At 40.2% G+C, this 21,069-nt stretch overlaps 1 protein-coding gene across 5 annotated transcripts in view; it reads right to left on the bottom strand.

Moving 5' to 3' along the window:
• Positions 1-995: 995 nt before the first annotated feature.
• Positions 996-21,069, bottom strand: part of ATG10 (autophagy related 10) — an 89,128-nt gene continuing 69,054 nt past the window's right edge. For 3 of the 5 annotated variants that reach the window (XM_072860684.1, XM_072860686.1, XM_072860685.1), the window contains exons 6-8: positions 8,713-8,810; positions 8,312-8,431; positions 996-7,917 (exon numbers count right to left, since the gene is read on the bottom strand). In XM_072860684.1, the coding sequence (XP_072716785.1) occupies positions 7,905-7,917; positions 8,312-8,431; positions 8,713-8,810 (231 nt within the window). In that variant the 3' untranslated portion in view covers positions 996-7,904. The remainder of the gene's footprint in view (positions 7,918-8,311; positions 8,432-8,712; positions 8,811-21,069) is intronic. The other 2 variants (XR_012042354.1, XR_012042355.1) reach the window with 2 other exon arrangements.

The following is a 21,069-nucleotide window of genomic DNA, read 5'->3' as shown; positions in this document are numbered from 1 at the left end:
CCAGTCGCAATGAAAATGGCTTTCGCTGCAGCCCCTTCCCAGCTTTATGGGGGAACTTTGGAAAAGCTGCTCTCTGCAGTTCCAGAATTAAGACTCCCTCTGTGGGAACCTGACTTAAATACCCCTTACGATTTTCAGAGCAAGGCCTTAACTCCTTGACTAATCTTGGGCACAGGGTAAATGCACAGTACCTGTAGCGCACGTCGGTCAATGAGCACGTCGGAGCATAAGTGAAGAGGCTGGGTGGACCATGCCATCAGCTATCCCTGCGGTACCCAATATCGCCATGTTTTTCACTGTGCTTTCTGGTTTCCTCGCCCTCCTGTTTTCTTGGGTAGCAGAGGGTTAACTGCTTGTAATTTTTTTCTTTCATGCAACCATATGCATGTTCTGGATGTGTTCTCTTTTCACACAAAATGTTATGTGGATAGATTTTGAGGGTCTTCTACATCTGCCCAGTAGTTCTTACAGCTTCACTGAATCAAAGCTACTGTTTATGCACAGTAACTTCAACCATGCTAGTGTATGCCCAGAAATCCCAGATACATCCTTATCATGTCTGCTGTGGCTCTGCCTAATGCTTCTGTGAATCTTGGAATACATATGCAGTGATCGGAGGTAGCACATAGTAGAGATACATATGTATTCTACTACAAAGTCTTGGACACCCAGCCTTCATCTAGGAGCAGAACAGTGTGAGTAGACAGCCATGTTTGAAAGCATTGGCTGCCATCAGTACAGCTGTATTTACTAATAATATGCATCGAACCAACTGCAGGTACACACATGAGAGATATCAGGTACACAATTACATGCAAAACAGATAGAATGTCACCAATTTTTTCCAGGTGATCCTTGTTTACAATAAGACTGGAAGCTAGTAGATGAGCAAACCCGAACACTGAACCAAGACTCAGAGCTTGCAGATCTGACAGCAGTTCTGGTGGAAGAGACAGATCCCAGTCAGCTCGTTTAATCTAAAAATCAAGGTCTTATGTATGCAAATGTTATCCTACACAACTGCTGGTGTTAGGATTCCAGCTCAGTTTCTCCAGGAGATAACATTACTTCAATGAAGAAAATCAGCAGCTTTGGTTTTGTTATTACAGCAAACTGAGTCTTTTCGGTTTTGTTATTTTGATCTGCTTTTCTGAGGTAGCAAAGATGATCACCAGGGCTGCCAGCGATACTCCTCTGAAGAAAAGGATTTTACTGCAGCCAGCAAAGAGGACTATCAAAGTCCTCGCCCTTCAAATTCTTTTCAAATTCTAAAGTCAATCTGGCAATAGAGATGAAGATTTACCCGGAGGTAAATGGAACTAGACGAGTTCCCGAAAGTAGGGCATTGTAATGAAGTAACCTTGCCACTAGATGTTGCTATCAGTACAACGAGGGAAAAGCGGAAACAAAAGGCTACTGTGGTTTAACCCCAGCCGGCAACCAAGCCCCACACAGCCGCTCGCTCACTCCCCCGCGGTGGGACAGGGAAGACAATCTGAAGGGTAGAAGTGAGAAAACCCGTGGGTTGAGATAAAGACAGTTTAATAGGACCGCAGAGGAAGAGAAAACAACAACAACAACAACAACAACAATAATTATAACAGAATGTACAAAACAAGTGATGCACAATGCAACCGCTCACCACCCGGAGACTGATGCCCACCCAGTCCCCGAGCAGCCATCGCTACCCCCTGACCAACTCCCCCAGTTTCTATACTGGGCATGACGCCGTATGGTATGGAATAGCCCTTTGGCCAGTTGGGGTCAGCTGTCCTGGCTGTGCCCCCTCCCAGCTTCTTGTGTGCCCGGCAGAGCATGGGGAGCTGAAAAGTCCTTGACCAGTGTAAACACCGCTTAGCGACAGCCAAAACATCAGCGTGTTATCGACATTATTCTCATACTAAATCCAAAACACAGCACTACAGCAGCTACGAGGAAGAAAATTAACTCTATCCCAGCCAAAACTAGGACAAAGGTGTAAGTTGTTTAGATAGACTTTAACAAAGGAAATCTTCAAAATGGGAAATTTAGCTTTTAACTAATTCAGTGAGTTCCTGGTAGGAAAATGGGACACTTACTGCCGTGTTGCCTTTGCGTACCTAAATGGTGCCTAGATGCCACACAGAAGCACAAGAGCTTATGGAGTAAATTCACCTGAAATCTTGTTTGATCAAAAACATGGAAGAGAAGAACACAGGTGCTTATTACTCCATCAAGCATGTATACATTCTACATGTTTGGTTGAATTAGGGGCTTGTTTGGGGTGTTTTTTTAAACTTCTTGCAATGTAGCAGAAGTGAGACTGCCATTGAGGTGAACAGATAATAATAGTTACCAGGAGTAGGAGAACGCACAGAACTGGGAGCAGAACAAGTAAAGCACGACGTTATTAAAGCTAGTTGCACATTTTGAGTTGCATTTTATTATTTGTTTTACCAGCATCTTTAGCACGTAACATCTAGTCAACACTTGGGCACCAGGATTCTTCCAGCAAATGTGTCTGTGGATTCTGTCACCACCCAGGAATAACTTGTGTGATCTGTACACTGTAGAAAGCAGTCAAAGGAAGATGAGCCAAGCCAAATCTCATCACCAGGTGATGAAAGGTTTTAAGGCTAATAAAGAAGCATTGAAACTATGTGTTACACAACCCAAATCCTCCGTAACGGAAGGGAATCCACAGAGATCAGAGAAGAGGTGAACTCATGTAATAGATACAGCAGTCCGTGTTTCTAATTCATTAGCAAAGCATGTGTAAATATTAAAAGACCTAGCTAATCATATGAAGCTAACAATACCTGACTGCTGGATGCAGGAGAATGAACTTTACAAACCCTGGAGAAGCAATCAATGCTTGGCAGAGTAAGGCCTGGCTGGAATCCACCAAAATTCAGTTTGGGATTTTGATTTGGATCAGGTGCAAAGGAAAGAAGGATTAGTTCATTTCCACAGTTTGCCAAATCTTTTTCCACCTATGCTCAGCCCATGTTCTCCCCTGCTGTGGGCTCTACCTGCCCCTGGAAGTGGAGTGGCATCAACTGCGGCGCTTGCTCAGCAGAAACAAAAATCATTAAGACTGGCTTCTGCGTTTTAAGGTGATGTATTTGAAAAGAGACATCAGGGATTGTTCCTGGTGATGACTGCTGGTGAAAATCTCCTTATTGGGATTCTTCTCTATCTAGAGGCTAATCCTGGGCAGCAACAAAGGTGGGGAAAGGAAGCACCTGCATAGTATCTGGCCTCTATCTGGCCTCTGCTGCTGAGGCTAACAGTGCACGGCTGCTGAACCCAGCAGTGCACAAAGCGCGCAGCCTAATCGCTTTAGACAGGGCTACCACTTCCAGTGTGCTGTACCAACAACATTACTGAAAAATAGTACTACAGGAAAACACGTTGTTTTCTAACAGGGTTGAGGAAAAAGGTATTCAAGGCAAGGCTCTGTAAAACCACTCTCTTTTCAAACACAGCAGTAAACTCCTCTCTCACCTTAAGTTGAAATTCATCGTCAGTAGGTGACAGTAACAACAAGCTCTCAAGTGGTGAAGTGAAAGCTTCCTTGTGGTGCAGCTTTTTTTAAGACTCTAATGAAATCTAGGACATAAAGATAACAGGTGTGACACCTTCCTAATTCTTCCCAAGCACTCAATACATGGTTACTCTCTTTGGGGCTACTCTCCTAGCATGCCTCTGTTTCAGCCTGGATTTTTAAATTTAGGAATTAAAGCTGCAGCTACTTGACATAGCAGTTTTGCAGCTATGAACTTCAGATACACTTTTTTTTATTCTAGATGGTAAGAACTTATTGCTAAGAAATGCTCTAAACTCTCTGAAACACTTTTAAAAGCCTACATGTTACTAAAAATATGCACAGATATTCGTACATACACTGTTCTCTAGAAGAGAGTATTTTGGAGGCAATAGTTGTAACTTTACCGTTCAGAGGAAAGAGCAATTGTTTTTTCTTTGTGCTGGAACTGAAACACTACGCAATATAAATATAGATGTCCAAACAAACTCATTAAACCATAGACATAGCAAATGGCAAAAAAAAAAAAAAGTTACTTTGCTGAAATTCATAGAGTTGCAACAAGAATTGATATTGATTACTTCACTATATTCAGCTCTAATTAACTAGCTCAACATTTATTGTTGTGAAAACAAGCATGCAATTTGACCAAAGGAATGTTTCTTTTAGCAACCAAAACCAACCAACTACAAACCTTCTGGCAGACCATATGGGGGTTAAATTCTAACCTGATCATGCTGACACAAATGAGGGATTATGCAGGTAGCAATTGCATTCCAAAGAAAAACATATTTTTGGCTTAGTTGAACACACAAAATTCATTCTTCTTGCTGATTCTTGTAACCAAGGGCAGGTATGAATCAGTTCTCTTAAAAAGAAGTCCACAGAAGCAATGGTCCTCGATATATCTTCCCAGATTAGCAAGGATGAACGACTGAGCAAATTTACAAAACTGTTCGGAACTGGATATTTTCTTTTTGGTAGACTGCAAGACTTCATATAATGTCTGTAGCCAAACCCCAAGTTCAGATCTAAGAATCTTCAATAGATTCGCTAAATAAAATTACAAAATAGTGCTGCAATTAACTTGATTTTGAAATAAAATAAGGTATTTGTACATAAACATTCTGTGCAAAATATCCTGTAAGTCATTAAGGCACAGATGTAAATGGGAAATTAGCCATTAGAAAGTAGATATCTAAACAGGATTATCTCTCTCCTTTATCCCAAATATTTATGTTATCCTGTATTTGTTTCTCAACCTAAGCTTAGTGTATTTGTATTAACTGAGCTGAATTTTTGTCTAGTGGTATTCTGGACAAATTTCAGGGAAACATTGACACTGACGATGACACTGCCCTGTTGCTTCGTTGTTTATGGTGTTAAGATGGTTAAGAATTGTAGCAGGGCAGGGGAACTGTCAGTTTGCTTATCCATTTCATGCTCCCCATTATTATCATCGCGTCTCAGTAGCTGTGGGACCAGGGTAAAGGCACTGAAGAGGAATTTGGAGGGGCGTTATCAGCCGGAAGGAAGCAAGACAGAGACAGCTTCAGAAACTGGGAACAACTTGAGTGTCCAGCCAAGTGAATGTATGGTTATAAGATATCTAGGAGGTAGACTGATTGCTGGGAGAGGACATCTAGGAGTTCAAATGTGACTGTCACGACATTGACAAAGCAGTATCCCACTGTGTGCAGCCATCCATTAGACGAGTGCCTAGGGTCGTCTCTGACAGAGGAAATCTTAAGTCTAGTACAATGTGCCATGCCCTGTCCAAACAATACTCGATTTTGTTTACAAATGATAAATTAAGGTAGAAAGTAATGGGCGTTGAGAATTCCTCCATGTAAAAGAAAAATATTTATTTCTTATTTACATACTAATTCCACTTTTCTTGTAATTCTTGAAAGAAGAGAAGATTAAGGTCAATGGAAGGCTGATGGAGAGGAGAAAGTGACTGGAGTATATTCCCCCAGGCTTACTTCATATTTGTTTTCATTTGCGTGTAATTACAACCTGTAAGTTACACTGTCTGATATACAGTGTCACACGGGTGAGACGCTGACGTTCTGCGTAGAGCAATGACACTTCACAGACTTGCAATAAGAAGTCTTGCCTATAGTGAAGAAACCCAACTGGCCAAATCCTATTATGAATAATACTGTTGTACCACAGTTTCTGCTTCCAAGACAGAAACAGGAAGAGCTGGTCTCCAAGAAATGCCTATGAAACTATGCTTATAAATTTTACACAGCAGCATCTTAGTAGTTGAATCTTCTCAAGGTCTAAAAACTAGTACTGAAAATAATCCTCCAAGTTGCTCCAGGCTCTTTCCTTCTCCTTTATGAAGGAACAGCTCTTGTCCAGTATATGAGAACACTAAAACCAGTATTTCAGCTATAAGTTATTCCAAAGCCACCGTGTATTGAAGATTGCATTTTATTATTTCTATTGTTTAAAAGAATATGGAAATGGAATTTATTCTGTATATTCAGCCCTCAGTGCAGTACCAGGTAACGTCTGTGATGCTCTGGTAAAATGAGCATAACTGATCCTCAGATACACTGATGCAGCATTCAGTGCTGATGGTTTATAGGGAACAACTCCATCAATCCTTTCCACTTCCCTGATCCTAAGGTCAGCAGGAGCTAATTCAGGCCTCGGTTTAAATAAAGCTACCTGAGGCCAGTTCTAAGTTATACTGGGAATAAAGGTCCCAAGGGCTAGCCAGCACAGTGTGAGTGTGCCAATATGCTAGACGGAGGCAGGAGAAGCTGACAGAGAGCTGCTTAGCAATGCAGGGCAGCTGAGGAGGGCCGATTGCTTTTACTCTGTTCCAGTGTATCACAAATGAAGGTCACAGAGCAGGGATGAACATTTAACAGCTCTTAAAACTGCTGTTATCTGCATTTTGGTTTTCCTCCTGTGTCTCCCTTAAGTCTCCCTTAAATGTGAAAATGGGCTATGGATGCAATTATCAAGCATATGTTACCAAAAGTGTTAAAAAAGACAATGTAGCTACTGTCATGGTACATAAACAGAAAGCCGTATTTTATAAATCTTACATGGAAAAATGGCTTTTCAGGTTGTTATTATCCAGAATGGGATAAATTATGTGCTTTGATTATTAATTCCAAATGGCTGTCAAAAGAATTCTGCACCAACTGAATTTTAAAGCCTGCACTGTATTTCAACCCACCAATAACATATGATGTAAGTTAAAAATATGCAACCAATCAAAATATCTGAAAACCCAGAATCTGAAACCTGATGCATTTCATATTTCCAGCTCTGATGTGGCATACATTGGACTCTGGATGCAAGTGACATATTGCTGAACATATAAAGTAAAATCTGTAATTCCATCTCAACAGCTCAGGACTTGTGGTCTGGTTTATGCCGCAAATAAAATGTGATTGGGAGGAATCCAAGACGACTTGTATGGAAGTTACTTCTAGTCTGTTTTTCACTGATTGCACTACTATGCAATTCCTACCCGCCCAAAATTCAACAGCTGTCAGGGGAGGCTTGCATAAAGACTGCAGGATAGGGACCAAACCTGTGAAAAACTACTAGTACAATGAGAAATACTAATTGACTACAACAGTAACTCCCACAGGGGATGGCAAAGCTTCCTTTGGAGGCAGTGAAGCACAGAAAAGCCAGGTGTTCTGATACGATAGCATGAGGCACCTTGAACTCTAGAACTGTACATGCTTAGTCAGATGTAGGCTCTAAGCATTCTGTTTGTCTACAATCCTGATCCTGTCTGTTCCCTGAAGTGTGATGTACACAAAATATTCTCAGCAAAGTATTATTCAGTCCTTAGATGAGGATATTCTGTGTGTGGTGTGGAACCCAAGGATGGTCTATGCATCAGGCTGTGGTGGAGAAGGTGGTCCCTAGGCGAAGTAGTCTCAGCCCACACACGGATTGCCACAAGCTTAAACCACATCCTACAAGTATTTTCTGTACACATCTTCACAGATGGTGCAGATTTTCTAGAGAAATGGTTTTTAGTAGATCCAAACCGAGCATCTCAACTCTGTATCAAGGAACCATAGGCTTGTGCATTTGTGTGCAGTGTTACTAAGGCCATAACCGCAGTAAAACAGAGGTAGGAAATGAGTGACTTCAAGGGGTCAATGCAATCGCAAGGGACTTCAGGTCTTGGTGGTGCTTGAGAGTTGTTGTCACAACTGCAGCCAGCTCCTAGGTCTTCCACTGTAACCAGGCAAGTACTTGCCAGAGAAAGAGCCATGAGCAGCCATCTCTCCACACTGCATTGCTTACCAGTCAGGAAGGATTCTTTTCTTTGAATTCATCCGTAGGAAAGTCTGCAGTAGGTTTATGACAACTAACCATCATCTGTCCTTCAGCTCAGAGGTCTGAAGTGGAGACATCAAACAGAAAAAAGAGAAGAGATGAAATTAAAATCATTGTAGCAGAGTTATGCTAGATCACACCACCAACCATGTGCTGGAGGAACCACCATAAAATGCTTTTACACAGCTGAGAAAGACCCCAGGACATCAGGGACCTTCTGACAGTCATGAAGGGTGTCAGCAACGTGCCAAGTACCTCTCTCTCAGTGCAAATTTTCATTGCAAAGTAAGTAAGGCAATAAGGCAGCCATGTAAGCAAAATATCAAAAGGTGAGTCATAAACAAACTGAACCAAGAGCTCCAAAGGAGAAGATTATGTTTTTGCCAGTTATCCATCTGATCTTTTTAATTTCATAGGCGGATGGGAGGGAAAAAAGGTGATTTCATTTTCTCTTACCTTTCAACCGAATCAGCAGTTGTATTCTGCTCAGGTGCTAGTTTTGCATAACTCAGGGGCAGATTTAGACCCACAACTGGGCCTACAGTACTGAGCCACGATATAATGTAATTTGTGTGTCTAGGTAAAAAAAAAAAACACACAACAAAAAAGCACCATAAACATATTATCCCAACCTCTTCTGAATTGCAGACACGCTTGACAGTCATAAAATAACTTCAGATGGGGCTATTCTTTCACTTTATCTATATCAAATGTATTTTAATTTCCAGCCCTTAGGTAACAATGCAGAATCTTATTCTATTTGGACCAAGGAAGTTCTTTTGACCATTTCCACTTCCTGGCTGATTTACTTTATCTGCATTGCGTAAAGCCTTGCAAGGCACAGCACTGTTTCTCACCTGTTCTGTTTCTGTGAACCAGTCAGTATAGAAGACATGAATTCATTAGTCCGGCAGGGATGCAGAACAAAAAATGGCTGCCCAAGTAAGGGGTGCTCCTAAGGGGGAATATCAGTTGCTTTATTATGCAAGAAGAAAACAGAAAAGACACCATTTGCATTTGGAAAAGACAAAGCAGGGGCCAATTAATCCTTGATGCAACTATTCTCATTTCAGATTCTAACCCACATTGCTCTTCTACTGATAGTCACTGACAAATTAATATCTGAGACCATATTCTCCTATATTAAAAGGGAAATAAAACCACCAGTCAGGCTATGCCACCATTTTAGTTAAAATGTAATGATTTTCAAAAGTAACAGCATCACCTGAATGCAAGTAGGTGAAGCTACTGTGTAAACAAGCATCTAATCAAATGTAATACATAAAACAAATCCACTCCATGGAAAAGCTCTTTAAGAACGTTGATCCCCTTATCCTTGTATCTTCTCAAACTGGTGCAGGGAAGTAAACACACTTTAATCTGGAGCCTGTGAGGGGGAGCAAGAAGGAAGAAGGAAGAGCCCTCAAGGTGGCTTTAACTTCCACTAGGTGGCATATCCTCATTTTAGGTTATTCTACAGAAAAATGTCCTAAAATGGTTGTTCTTCAGGAAGCCCAGTCAAAACTGTCCTGAGGAAAAAAAGAAAATAATTTAGTGACAGTTAAGTTTGCAGTCAGACACTCTCCCTACAACATGGTAAGACTCTGTCTGTTCCTCTACACCTTCACACTACACACGGTGCTGCCAAAAACTCAATCCAACGCTCCATAAAGCTTTCACTTTCGTCTCCAGCCGGCGCTCGAACAGAGTACATGTTCTGACTTAATCAAACTTGCACTCAGTGCAAACCCATAACAGTGATCTCATCAGCTCTTACATGGGTGATACCACGAGATCAGCATATCTGACTGTCTCACGCACCATGCCCTAGGGAAGTGATTTTCCTTTAATGCTGCTGAGGTCACTGCTACTGCTTCTGCACCAAAATAAACAAATCCTACCTCACCCCCACGTGCAATAAGGGGCATAACAGCACAACAGGGAACGGCTAGAAAGGGATCCCAGACAAGAAAGATGTCAAATATGAAACGCCATGATAGCCTGTTTACAGCCAAGCACAGACTGTGCTTAGATGCTGCTAAGCCCAGGACTCTGCTGGAGCGAAGAAGCACACCACACAAGGCAGCGGGGTGGGGAGAAGCAGGCATGGACCATGATGGAGAAAACAGCAGGATCACCACCTCTGCACGGCGTTCCCCGTTCAGCCGTGTGAGCCTGGTCCACTACTCACCAGAGCCACGGCAGAGACTGACTATGAGGATTAACGTGCTGGGTGTTTTATCCTGGGTAAAGACCCTTTTCCTCAGATGTGCTTCTTGTGGTGGCTCTGTTTCTCGATGGCAAAGAAGTAATACTAAATTTATACTCTGACACAGATTCCTCTTGTCCAAGCTGATACAGTTGTAGCCAGACTCGCCTAGTTCTGTGATGGTGTTTTATCTTAGCATGTCGTAAACTGCCTGCACTGAAGAGAAGATGCTCACAGAGTCAGTCTTCCTTCTACACAGTAAAAACTCCTTCTCCAACTCCTTGCCTAGAAACACAAAACAAATCCTGCCTGTCATGTTCAGCATATACGACATGTTCTGTATTATTAAATATTAAACACGGTCTGAAGCACACTTGGTTCTTATGCTGAAAATGTACTCATAAGGATCAATCATTGTATGTCTATGACAACTTTAAAAAACTTCCAGAAGCTTCAGAACATACAGAAAATAGTATTCAGAAAGCTTTGTTTTATACTGCAGTACAAACAGATAACTTGTGCAAGAATGCTACCATCTGCTGGTGGTAAAAGTGAACTGAAGCTGTGCTCCATTGAGAAAAAGTGGTAGTTCGAATTAAAAATCCTTTCTAATTATCTGCTAGCTTACAGCAGCTTAGGTCTCCAAATAATTCTAGCAAATACATAGATTGTGCCAATGGTATTCCTCAAAAACAGCAAAAAAAGATAGTTAACAATATTTACAAAGCTATAAAGCAAAGAAAGAAAAAGTAAATTACGCAGCAATTTCAGCCAACTCCTTTACACAAAGAAGGAGCCTAAAGAGGTAGCACACACTCCCAAAAAGAACAGAGACGATAATATGGGCTTTAAGTGACTTAGCACTCTGAGCAAAGCATAAAGATAATTCCTTAAGCTGAATATTCAGCCTGAAGTCATTCCTAACCATTCTGGCACTTGGTATTTGATTCTATCCTGCACTTCTTGCTTCAGCAAACCACCAGTGAGTGACAAATGGAGGGCAGACTTGATTTTTTAAACTAGCTTATTAACTTTATATTCTACATCTTTCTTCTTTTAGTCCTTCCTCTTCTTACAACATGACAGAGTGACACTGAAAAAATTCCCAAGCTCTGACAATTAGATGTCCGTCTGAAAAAGCAGAGTGCATTGCTACTCAGTTTTTCAAAAGGGTAACATCCTTGGTCCCACCATCTTTGGCATCAATCTGTGACTTTCGAGCATGTGATAAAGGTGAAATCTGTTCACACTCTGAATTCCCTGCAATCTCTCCTCCATTCTTCTTGAACAGGTGGAAAGGCTCTATCTTCCCCTCTGGATCCAGCAGATGTAAGGGAGAGGTTTTTGCTACAGGACCCACCCATCAGGTTCTGGGTTGATATGAAGGCTCTGAGGACACTTGGTCTTGGTTAGTCAAACCCTCTTCCTACCTTGTCTCCTTGTTCTTCGAATTATCAAGGGTTGCTTCATACACTTCCTGAAGTAACAGCTGTGCCAGGGTGGTGTAAATCTCACTATAATCCACAGAATTTTGAATGGCAACAATGAAATGACCCAGGGGTTTAGTTAAACTCATGCTGCTCCTTGGCCAGGCTCTGAGAATGGCATGTGCACTAAAGCTGCATGTCTGCACATTCAGTAAGAGTTGCTTTGGTTTCCATTTAGCAGGGTATTTTTTAAAACTGAGCACTGTCCCTTATTTGTTTACCTCTAATCCAGGAAACTGAAGTTCATTATTACACACATCCTTCAGCACTGAAAGTCCACAGGCATGAAGTAATGCAAAACAGCTGTGTCCAAAGTTGGAATTTTTCAATAAGCTTGCTGCATGTATCTTTCCTACCCTAAACAAAAGGCATGAAACTGCAAGAATGCCATGCTGTTTATTCAAAACCTGAAAGATAGGAATATGTCACACACTGACAGGAAAAACACAAAAGCACAAGAGATTAAAAGAAATCCTGAGCCAAGACCCATTAAGCAGGAGCCTCTAAAAAGGGAAAAGGCTGAGGCAGGGAAGAAGAGCGGTTGAGCATCAGGGAAAGCACTCCGAGAGCATCAGATCTGATTCAGTCAAATCCTAAATTCCAAATCCTGTATATAATGGCATCCCCACAAGGCTTTAATGTATACTCAAGGTTAAATCACTGAGACAGCAGCTCTGAGGAGGAAGTACTGAACAGCTGCCAATAAAAATGCAAGAGTTATCAAAGCCCTGAATGATTTCAGAATTGGTAACGGGCTACAGAGCCTTTTCATTGCCAGGTCACCAGTGCAGATTTGGCCCGGGCTGGCAGTAGGCTAGAACTCATTACTGTACAACGGCCGTATATGCAATTGCCAGGTTTCGCACAGTCAAAGTGCCATTAATTAGCGCCCTTGCTGGTAGTCACTGCGGATGAGTCCGGAACTGAAGATGGGGGTTTATCTTGTCACTGTAGGGCGCAGTCCCTGTAGGTCAGCTCTGAAGTCAGGAAGAGCAGGAAACTTGCACTTCTGCTGCTCATGGCATGCCCTGAGAGAGGCCTGTGCGTCTGCAGCACGGTGAATCCCAAGTCCTTCTCAAACACTATCAAAAGTGTGAGAATGAAAGAAAGTTTGTGCTGCATCAGCTTCATGAGCTTATTTACTACCTGCTGCAGTCATCTGGTGGAATGACAATATTCCACGTGCAGTGAAATGTATCCTGAGCAAAATATTAGGGCAGCAATACTAGCCTTCAGCTAGCCTGATCCATGAGCCAGTTACATGAAAAATATAAAGTCCTGCTGGGACTTCATGCAAAAAACCCCCACTTTAAAGAGTATAAAAGGGTCTTCCCACTTCTAGTTTACAATTAATGTTTTTCCAATCGGTCATGTAGCAATGCATTTTAGAGAGTCATGTGTGAGAGTTTCAAGTCAATTGTCACAATTACTCACAGGCGTTGTACAGCAAGAACCCATTTGCGGGTTGCACACAACTCTTCTGGACAGTAATACACTGACACACAGTTTATTAGAAATCAACAGCATTATTTTCTTGTATCTATCTATGATCTTGCATCTATCTATCTATCTATGAGGCTGATTCGTAACACTGTCTGTTCAGCACCGGAGTCCCTCATACGTCTGCATATCCCCCTGAGTCTGACCCAACTTTCATGGGAAATACAATTTTTACAGGACGCAACTAGCTCCAGTGAATTTGAAAGCTCAAAATGTTGCTTCATTTATTTTCTGTAGAAAGACTTCTTTACTAGGTGACTTCAAGAAAGGTATGTAAGGATGTTCTGTACCCATTTCTGTAGCTGTTACCTCAACTCCTCCCATGCAAAACCATGCAAGAGATAGAAGGATGAAAGATGTGCAATGTTTCATCAGGTAGTTTGAAAATAAATGTAGTTTTGTTTAGGAATGCTACACAAGATTGAATGTGACTGAGCACTGGCAGCACAACAGCCTACTATTTGTTAGCTGCACAACTATAACCATCCCTGCATAGGTGCTGAGCTGCCTTGGTTGTACAGTTACACTGGTGAGCTTAAACCTCTTTCACTGAGGTTTATGCTAGATAGTGTGCCTGAGCCCTTGGCAACAACAACAAAAAATGAATGCTATAGGCTCCCAGAGGACTGAAAAACATTTTAGTTGAGCAGCAGCTTTTTCTATGTGGTGTAAGAAGGCCTCTTCCCATAAAGTCCATCAGGGATGTGAAGGCTTGATCAACTGTCCTTCACCTGCCCTGTCATCATTTACTAATGAAACTGGACTGTCCCTCACAGGGTTATCAAGAATTAAGACATAAAAAGCTAACTTCATCCCCTCTCCTATGCAGTGCCTATAGCACAGTGAAATGTTAAGACATGAATCTGAACAGTGGCAGAGATTGGGTAGTTCCTAAGTACAAGTATAATTAAGTCTAAAACTTCCATCAGATCGGATCATGTCATTTTATCAAGCAGTGCATATAAGAAATACTACCCATGTCAGATTTAAATTAAAAATAAACATTACTTCAGGTAACGGGTAATTGCCTGTAGGTAGCTGCACTGTGCTCTGCTCTTCTCTTCCCCAGCCAGCAGGTATTTTGTTGTCAGTACATCTCTTGTAACAGCACCATTTATTTTCTCTGTCATAACTGGAGCTCTTCCAGTAGTAATGGCTTCTATTTTCTCCAGTGCTACATTAAACTGCCTTCGAGCATCCATCATAACATTTATGGTCTCTCCATTTATGACAGTGCAAGGGATTTGTGCCTGAAACTGCCTCCTCCCCAATCCGGTTTGCATGATGTTGCTTTGCAAAAATAAATTAATGGAGGGGTGTCAAAACTTTCATGCAGGATACTACCACCAAACACCACAGCCAGGACCTGTTCTTCTCAGACATTTTCCCAGCAGTGCTCACAATCCCAGTTATCAGGACAGAAAAAGAAGGCAGGATTAATAAAGCATGTCCCCCATAATGTCTTCCATTTAGGGGAATGGAAATAGTGATGCAATGAATAAAGAAGTTGCATGCTCTTCCCTTTTCACCAATTTTTGACCACACTTACTGAAACAAATGCCTCTTTTTAAGTAAAAATCCTTCACACAAGATTATGATACTGTAAGTATTTTATCTTCTTGAATTCACAGTCTATCTTATTTTTCATTCCTTATCTTTATATACACCAGTAACAACTTACTTGTTAATAAAATCTAACTCTACTCATTCAGGAAGAAAGCAATAAAATTTTGCTCTTCAGATTGACTGTGTGTCCCACAACCAGAACATTAACTGTGCACAATGTGGAATTTAAACTGTGTTGAACTTGAGGTTAAAGGGATTACTTTATGCTTAAATTACACATGTGCTCAGGTTTGGGTGTAAAAAGTCAGTAACATTTTTATGAATGAGGGCTAGGGAGACTTTAAGCCTGAGCACTGAAGCCAGATGAGTATATGCACTTTGTGTTTACAAGGACCAGTAATGGTGCTTGCACAGGCAACAGGACAGCAACAGCTGTCACAAGAAAAATGTTCCAAACTTCGCTCTCTCCCCTTCTCCTCACAGCAGATTTTCCTCTAATAATGGAATTGTACAACAGAAACTCTATTACTATGGAATCACTATGCTGCACATGCAACGTTAAGGAACTGTAATTATACAGGGAACTTTTATCATCCTGATATAAGGTATAGATCACAGTAATAAAGCTGTTGTTAGGATACTATATAGGGCTTCTCCATCCTACTGACATAGGTCGCAACATTTCTCTTAATGCAGATATTTCATAAAAATAATGTTTTAGTAACAGGATTGGTATTGGTTACAGAGAAATTATAATTTAAAAAATTTCAGAGAGGGCAAAATGGCTGTTGAAAGAAATGTGCTTGCAGTAATAGCCATCAATTCCAAAAAAGCCTAAAAAAAAGTCATCAACAGCAAAACAGCCATTTAGCCTAGTGGGCATGGGATACAGTTTATTACCTGGGACAGGTGACATATTTATAGTCATCTTGATTTCAATTTACAAGCAGAAGCCAAGTCATCCTACTGATAAAACTGAGGAAAGTTTCTGTAACTTTGCCGTAAAACCCAGAGAAGCACTCCCACTGCTAAGCCTGTTGAAGATGAAGCAACCTACTTCTGTCTGTAACGCATGCTGAAGAATGACTACGAAAGTGCAACTGCCACTGTTCTCCTGCATTTTCTTAGACAATCAAAATAAATCTGCAATGGTACTGAGCAAGGGAAAACTTGAAGGGACCCTGATGAGACAAAGAAGTGCAAACTAGACCAAAAAAGCAAATTTCTGTCATTACTGAGCCTCTTTTTGGAGGAGAAGGCTGCAGAGGGATTTTGATTTGTGCTCAAGTTCTTCTTTGCAGACGAACAGTTGCAACTGCCCTTATGATTTGATGTATCTGCTCCCTGCGTATTTCAAAAGACATACCAACTAACTCTAGTGACAAGTTTTTATTAATACTTTTACTACTACTAACCCCACACAGCCAAGTAAGCTGGATCCTGTCCTTCTTTCATCAAATATGAAGTCCAAGCTGAAGAGGCAATTAATCGAACGGCTAAGTTTTTCTGAGGAAAATGGAGTTGTTTTGGCAGATCCTACAACACAAACATATGAGGACACTTAACGCAGCCAGAACTTCTGTACGGTGAACCACACCCACCACTTTGTACCTGCTGTTTCAAATCCATCATGGCCACGAAGGTGGAAATGCAGGTTCTGAAGAAACAAACGCTTCATGGCACAAACTGCTCTTTTCGTAAAGGACATCTTAAAACCCTGCTAGTGTCATTAAGTGTGGTTGATCACAGCCTGAATGCTGCCTCTTCACTACAGCTTGCAATAAAACCGCCTTTTGCTTCGGACAGAGCTCTGACCACCATACTCCATGCACACATCACTTCTGTATTGCTAAAATTGCTACTTATGTTGACAGCTGCGGCTTCTGCTCAATGTGACAGCTGAATATGTCTACAGTTCGATGCCACAAAAACATCAATCTTGCTTTTCCATTTTTAAAGCTATCAGAACTATCAGGGTGCATCCAAAACAGGAACAATACCTCTATCCACGATCTCTGAAGACAGCTTGACTTCTCTTGTACAATGCACAGTGCAAGTTAGAAAGCCACAGACAAAGCCAGTTTGCCAAAAGTAAAGTGTTTTCAAGGGCGGCAGATGGAAATTGGTTTAAATCCGAAGTTTTACTTTAGTTTACTTTACATCTTTAGGCCCTTCCTATTTTAGGTGTATTCAAAAGATATATTCTCCATATAGTGATTTCTGTAACTAGGACAACGATAACAGGGAAGCCTGCCATAAGATCTGATGTGCATATGCGCTTTTTGTGCAGAGCTAACTTATTATTGTAATACTTGATACTACAGAATACAAAATATAATAACTAGATGACCGAGACCTATTTCATATTTCATCCCCAAGATCAGTTTATCTGCCTGGTTCTAGAATAATTACAGTTTTGAAGGGATGGTCATCCTTTTTTACAATTTATAATTTAATTATTTTTTGAAAAGTTATTGAATAACTAACACAATGTCCTTGAAAGGCGTACCTAAGAGGTAATGCAGGACAAGCACAACATTAACCAAGAATAGCCAACACTGCTGATATTTATATATTTATATATTTATATATTTATATATTTATATATTTATATATTTATATATTTATATATTTATATATTTATATATTTTTATTTATTTAATTTATATTATTTATATATTTGTGTATTTGTGTGTCTATATATTTGTTTATTTATATAAAAAAAATTTAATATTTTAATATTTTTATATATAGAATGTTTGAATTACTAATTTTAAGAACAAGAAGAAACAAAGCACTAGGTGACGCTCAGACAAAACTATGTTTTTAAAGCTTAAACTTCTCGCAGGCATGTAACTTGCATTTAGGATTCTTTAAGAAAACTCTGTAGTTAAAATTGGCAGGACCATAGTTATATTGTCAAGAAATGGCATCTCAGCCATTTTCCTAAGAAAATAAACAGATGATTCTTCTTCCATGCTTGCCAAAATAAGATTAATTCAGTTGTCACCATTTTAGTTATGTAGCATACAGTCTTAATTAATTACTATTTAAAATCTGTTCTTAAGTTAAGAGATTCATCTAAGGTGCAGAACTGAAAGATACAACAAGCTGTGGAAGTATGGAAAAGATATTGGAGACAGATTTCCTACTCTGATTAAAAAATGGTAAGTTAAGAAAAAAATCCATACTGGCATTTGACAAATGTGCCCTGAAAGGGTTCATTTTATAATTCCAGGAATTCCTGGACAAAAAGATATTGGGAAGAGAGATTTAATAAGACTTTTGAGTCTGAAGTATTGTAACCAGCAAATGGGATGGCATATATTCCTACCTTCTCTTTACAGTTTATCAAGAAGGTAGTATGACTGATAGCTATAACAGTCAGAAGACAGACAATTACCACGAGGTAATGAATGGAAAGCAAATTTGTGCTGCAGCAGAGCAGCAGAACACTAATTTAACTATATCAAATATAAGGAGGCAATGATGTGTCTGTCCATAGAAGTGTGACTCAACCCTCATTTTGAGGTCAGGCACAAGGGAAGACTTTCTTTGTTCCTCACCTCTCCCGATAGCAGCAGATGTCTGTGCTCCCCTCCTCCAGCCTTGTATTACCTATCATTTGAAATAACATTTGTTGGACCGAGTACTCTGAATCACTGTTGAAACTGAATATCCAATGTTCTTGCACAGACACAGTAGGACTGTCAATATTCATAGTAATTCTCCTAATGATAGACTCAATATAATCCTACAAACTTTGTACTACCTAAAAGCCAGTTCTGTACTTACGGATGTCTATACGCAGCATGGTGGAGTCAGAGGTTTGAACAGGGATTAGCAACCACCAGAACAGTGAATGCTGGCACGACAAAGATAGGCAACAGAAAACGCCAAAAAGACACTGAAACTGTCTCCTGCAAGGCTGAAGTGCCTGCCTCAGGACTGCAGCTAAATGCTTTGATGAAACTGGTATTTGGAGTTTAGAAAAGACTTTGATCACATCAGTCTCTCAGTCAACACAGGACTGAAACGCCGAGCTCTCTTCTGAGAGCACAAAAGAGCTACAGCTTATGGAAGCTTGAACCCACCATTTCTAAAGGAGCCACAGCTCCCAGTCTGCAGGGGGATTTTGGGTGGTCTGTCTCCTTATTCCTGAATCAGGCTGCTACGCAGTCAGAAATACAATATACAAAAAGAAGAGCCAAAAAGGGACTCTGGTTGACTTTCAACTTCAAGGGCTGTCAGCTGGTTTTGTGAGGCTTGGAGATTGTATACAGCTTCGTATACAAGTCTGGCTATATGGAGTAAATTCATGTCCTTGAATGAGTTCACTTTCTTTTTTGAACCTCAGACTGCCTTAAAAGATGTAAGAAGTGCCTGACTGGATTGGACCAATGGTCCATCTAGCAATGCATTCTGTCTCTAACAGTGGCAGCTGGAACAGCTATTTTGGGAGAACACGAGTCTGGCCTCTTTCTGTGGTTCACTCCCCTTCTACTGCTCCAGCATGTCTGCTGTATTAAGGATGATGGAGGACACATCCCTGCCTGGTAATTTTGCATCCATTTATGTACAAGTGGTCTCATGAATTTGTCTAAATGCTTTTGAACTGCTGATACCATCTGCTTCCACAACTTGAGAGCACAGGTGCTTAGGCATAAATTGCTTGCTGTTAACATGGATACCTAACTTCCATTTAAATGACACTTACAATGTTTTTTTTCTTAAAAAAAAAAATCTGCCAAAGGGCTTGACCAAAAGCCCTTGCTGCAGAAAACAAAAAAGGAAATTGTTATAAAGTTTTCAACACCTTGTGACCATACCTGTTGCCTCTCAAATGGAGCTGAATGCATCATATACGATATCCACTTCTTTCATATTCTGCAATCAATGTTGTTGCGTACTTTAGAATTTTTCATAAAGACGTTCAATAAGGGGGAATGTTCAGTAACCAGCTTCATTCCAGTAGTGAATTGTTAGAGGTCATGGCAGGGGGAAGACAGAAGAGCAACCCACCTCAGCCTACAAGTAGAAATGCCAGACCAGGGAGGGAACATGCTATTACAACTTCTTCCACAAAATCTCTGCTTGGGAAGGAAAGCCACTGCTAAATAAATTATCTGTAAATGCAATGTGTAGGACTGAAACAGTTTTTCTACAGAAGTAGAAAAGAATCAAGATAATCAATACTATTACATTGTAATTCATTCCATTAATTACATACCTGCATGGAAAATATTATTGAATCTTCATTGCAGAATAACTGATCAACTCAAGTAACAACAGTACCAGGACTTGAAAGTCTATCCTGAATTGCGCCCCAGAAATTGGCAAGGATCCTCCTACTGCTTTTTATGTCTACATGTAAATTATCCATTAAGCCTCTGTATTTATTCTACATCATTTAGTATTAGTCCACTATTTGATCTTTTCCTCCTATGAAATTAGTCAGACTAGGTTTATGTCCCTCAAGTCTTACTGGGAAAAGCATGATTAAACTGTAGGGCAGCTATACATTATTAATTAATGCTTAGTTTTAAAATAAAACCTACTTGCTACCTTGTACAATACTACCATTTGGTTTAAACCACAGAAGTTCAATACATCACAGAAAATTTTAGTTGGAAATAAGTATCTACTCAGCTTTCCCATTCTTAGATTTTTCCTGGTGAAACAGCTTTCCAACCTATACTGGTAAGGCTCCCTTTCCTCAGGAAGTTGTACTAATAATTTTCCAAAAATATTAGCAGGGGATCCATAGCAACTGTTGATATGACTCAAAATGATTTAAGAACGATCTTAGCAACCTTCTGTTAAGATACACTGTATACAGCCTCCCCCACTTAGCAAAATCCCACAATATGGCAAGAAAGATTTGTATGTCTAAGAATAGCTACCTACACACATTTTTCAAGATGACTGAACCATAATGATTTAAATCCTCCCTACCACAGTTTCAGCAAGATGTGCCTCTACAACACTATATCAATGCGTTCTGTTCAGAGTTTTGAATCTTTCTCCTTTTTTAAATCACACCATTAACATCCCTGACATTTTAGAAATAATGTTATTGATTTTTCTGCTAACACTGCTATAAATTAAGTGATGTAATGGACAGGATTATTGAAGTATGATAAAGAATATGACTTCCAGATTCTTAACTACATATTGAAAAAGAGCAGACTCTGGATTAATATAGAAATAGTGCAGTTCTGTGCTGTTATTTGGGTAGTTTAGGTTTGGTTGACTACTTTTTGTATGACAGAATGGACATATAACAGAGATGATATTACAACTACCTGCTAAGTATCAAATGACAGAAGAAAAACACCTCATTCAGATGAAATTGAGAAATAAATGTTGAGAAAAAAACAGACACAGGAGAATTCCTTATCACTTACTATTCTGAAACTTAAGATCAGTACTTTGTGGGACAGAGTTGCTAA

Source organism: Ciconia boyciana, chromosome 4 (genome assembly GCF_034638445.1).
Source record: "Ciconia boyciana chromosome 4, ASM3463844v1, whole genome shotgun sequence".
Classification (NCBI taxonomy): domain Eukaryota; kingdom Metazoa; phylum Chordata; class Aves; order Ciconiiformes; family Ciconiidae; genus Ciconia; species Ciconia boyciana.
Note: the sequence above shows the minus strand (reverse complement) of the source record. Positions and strands in the feature narration are given on the sequence as shown.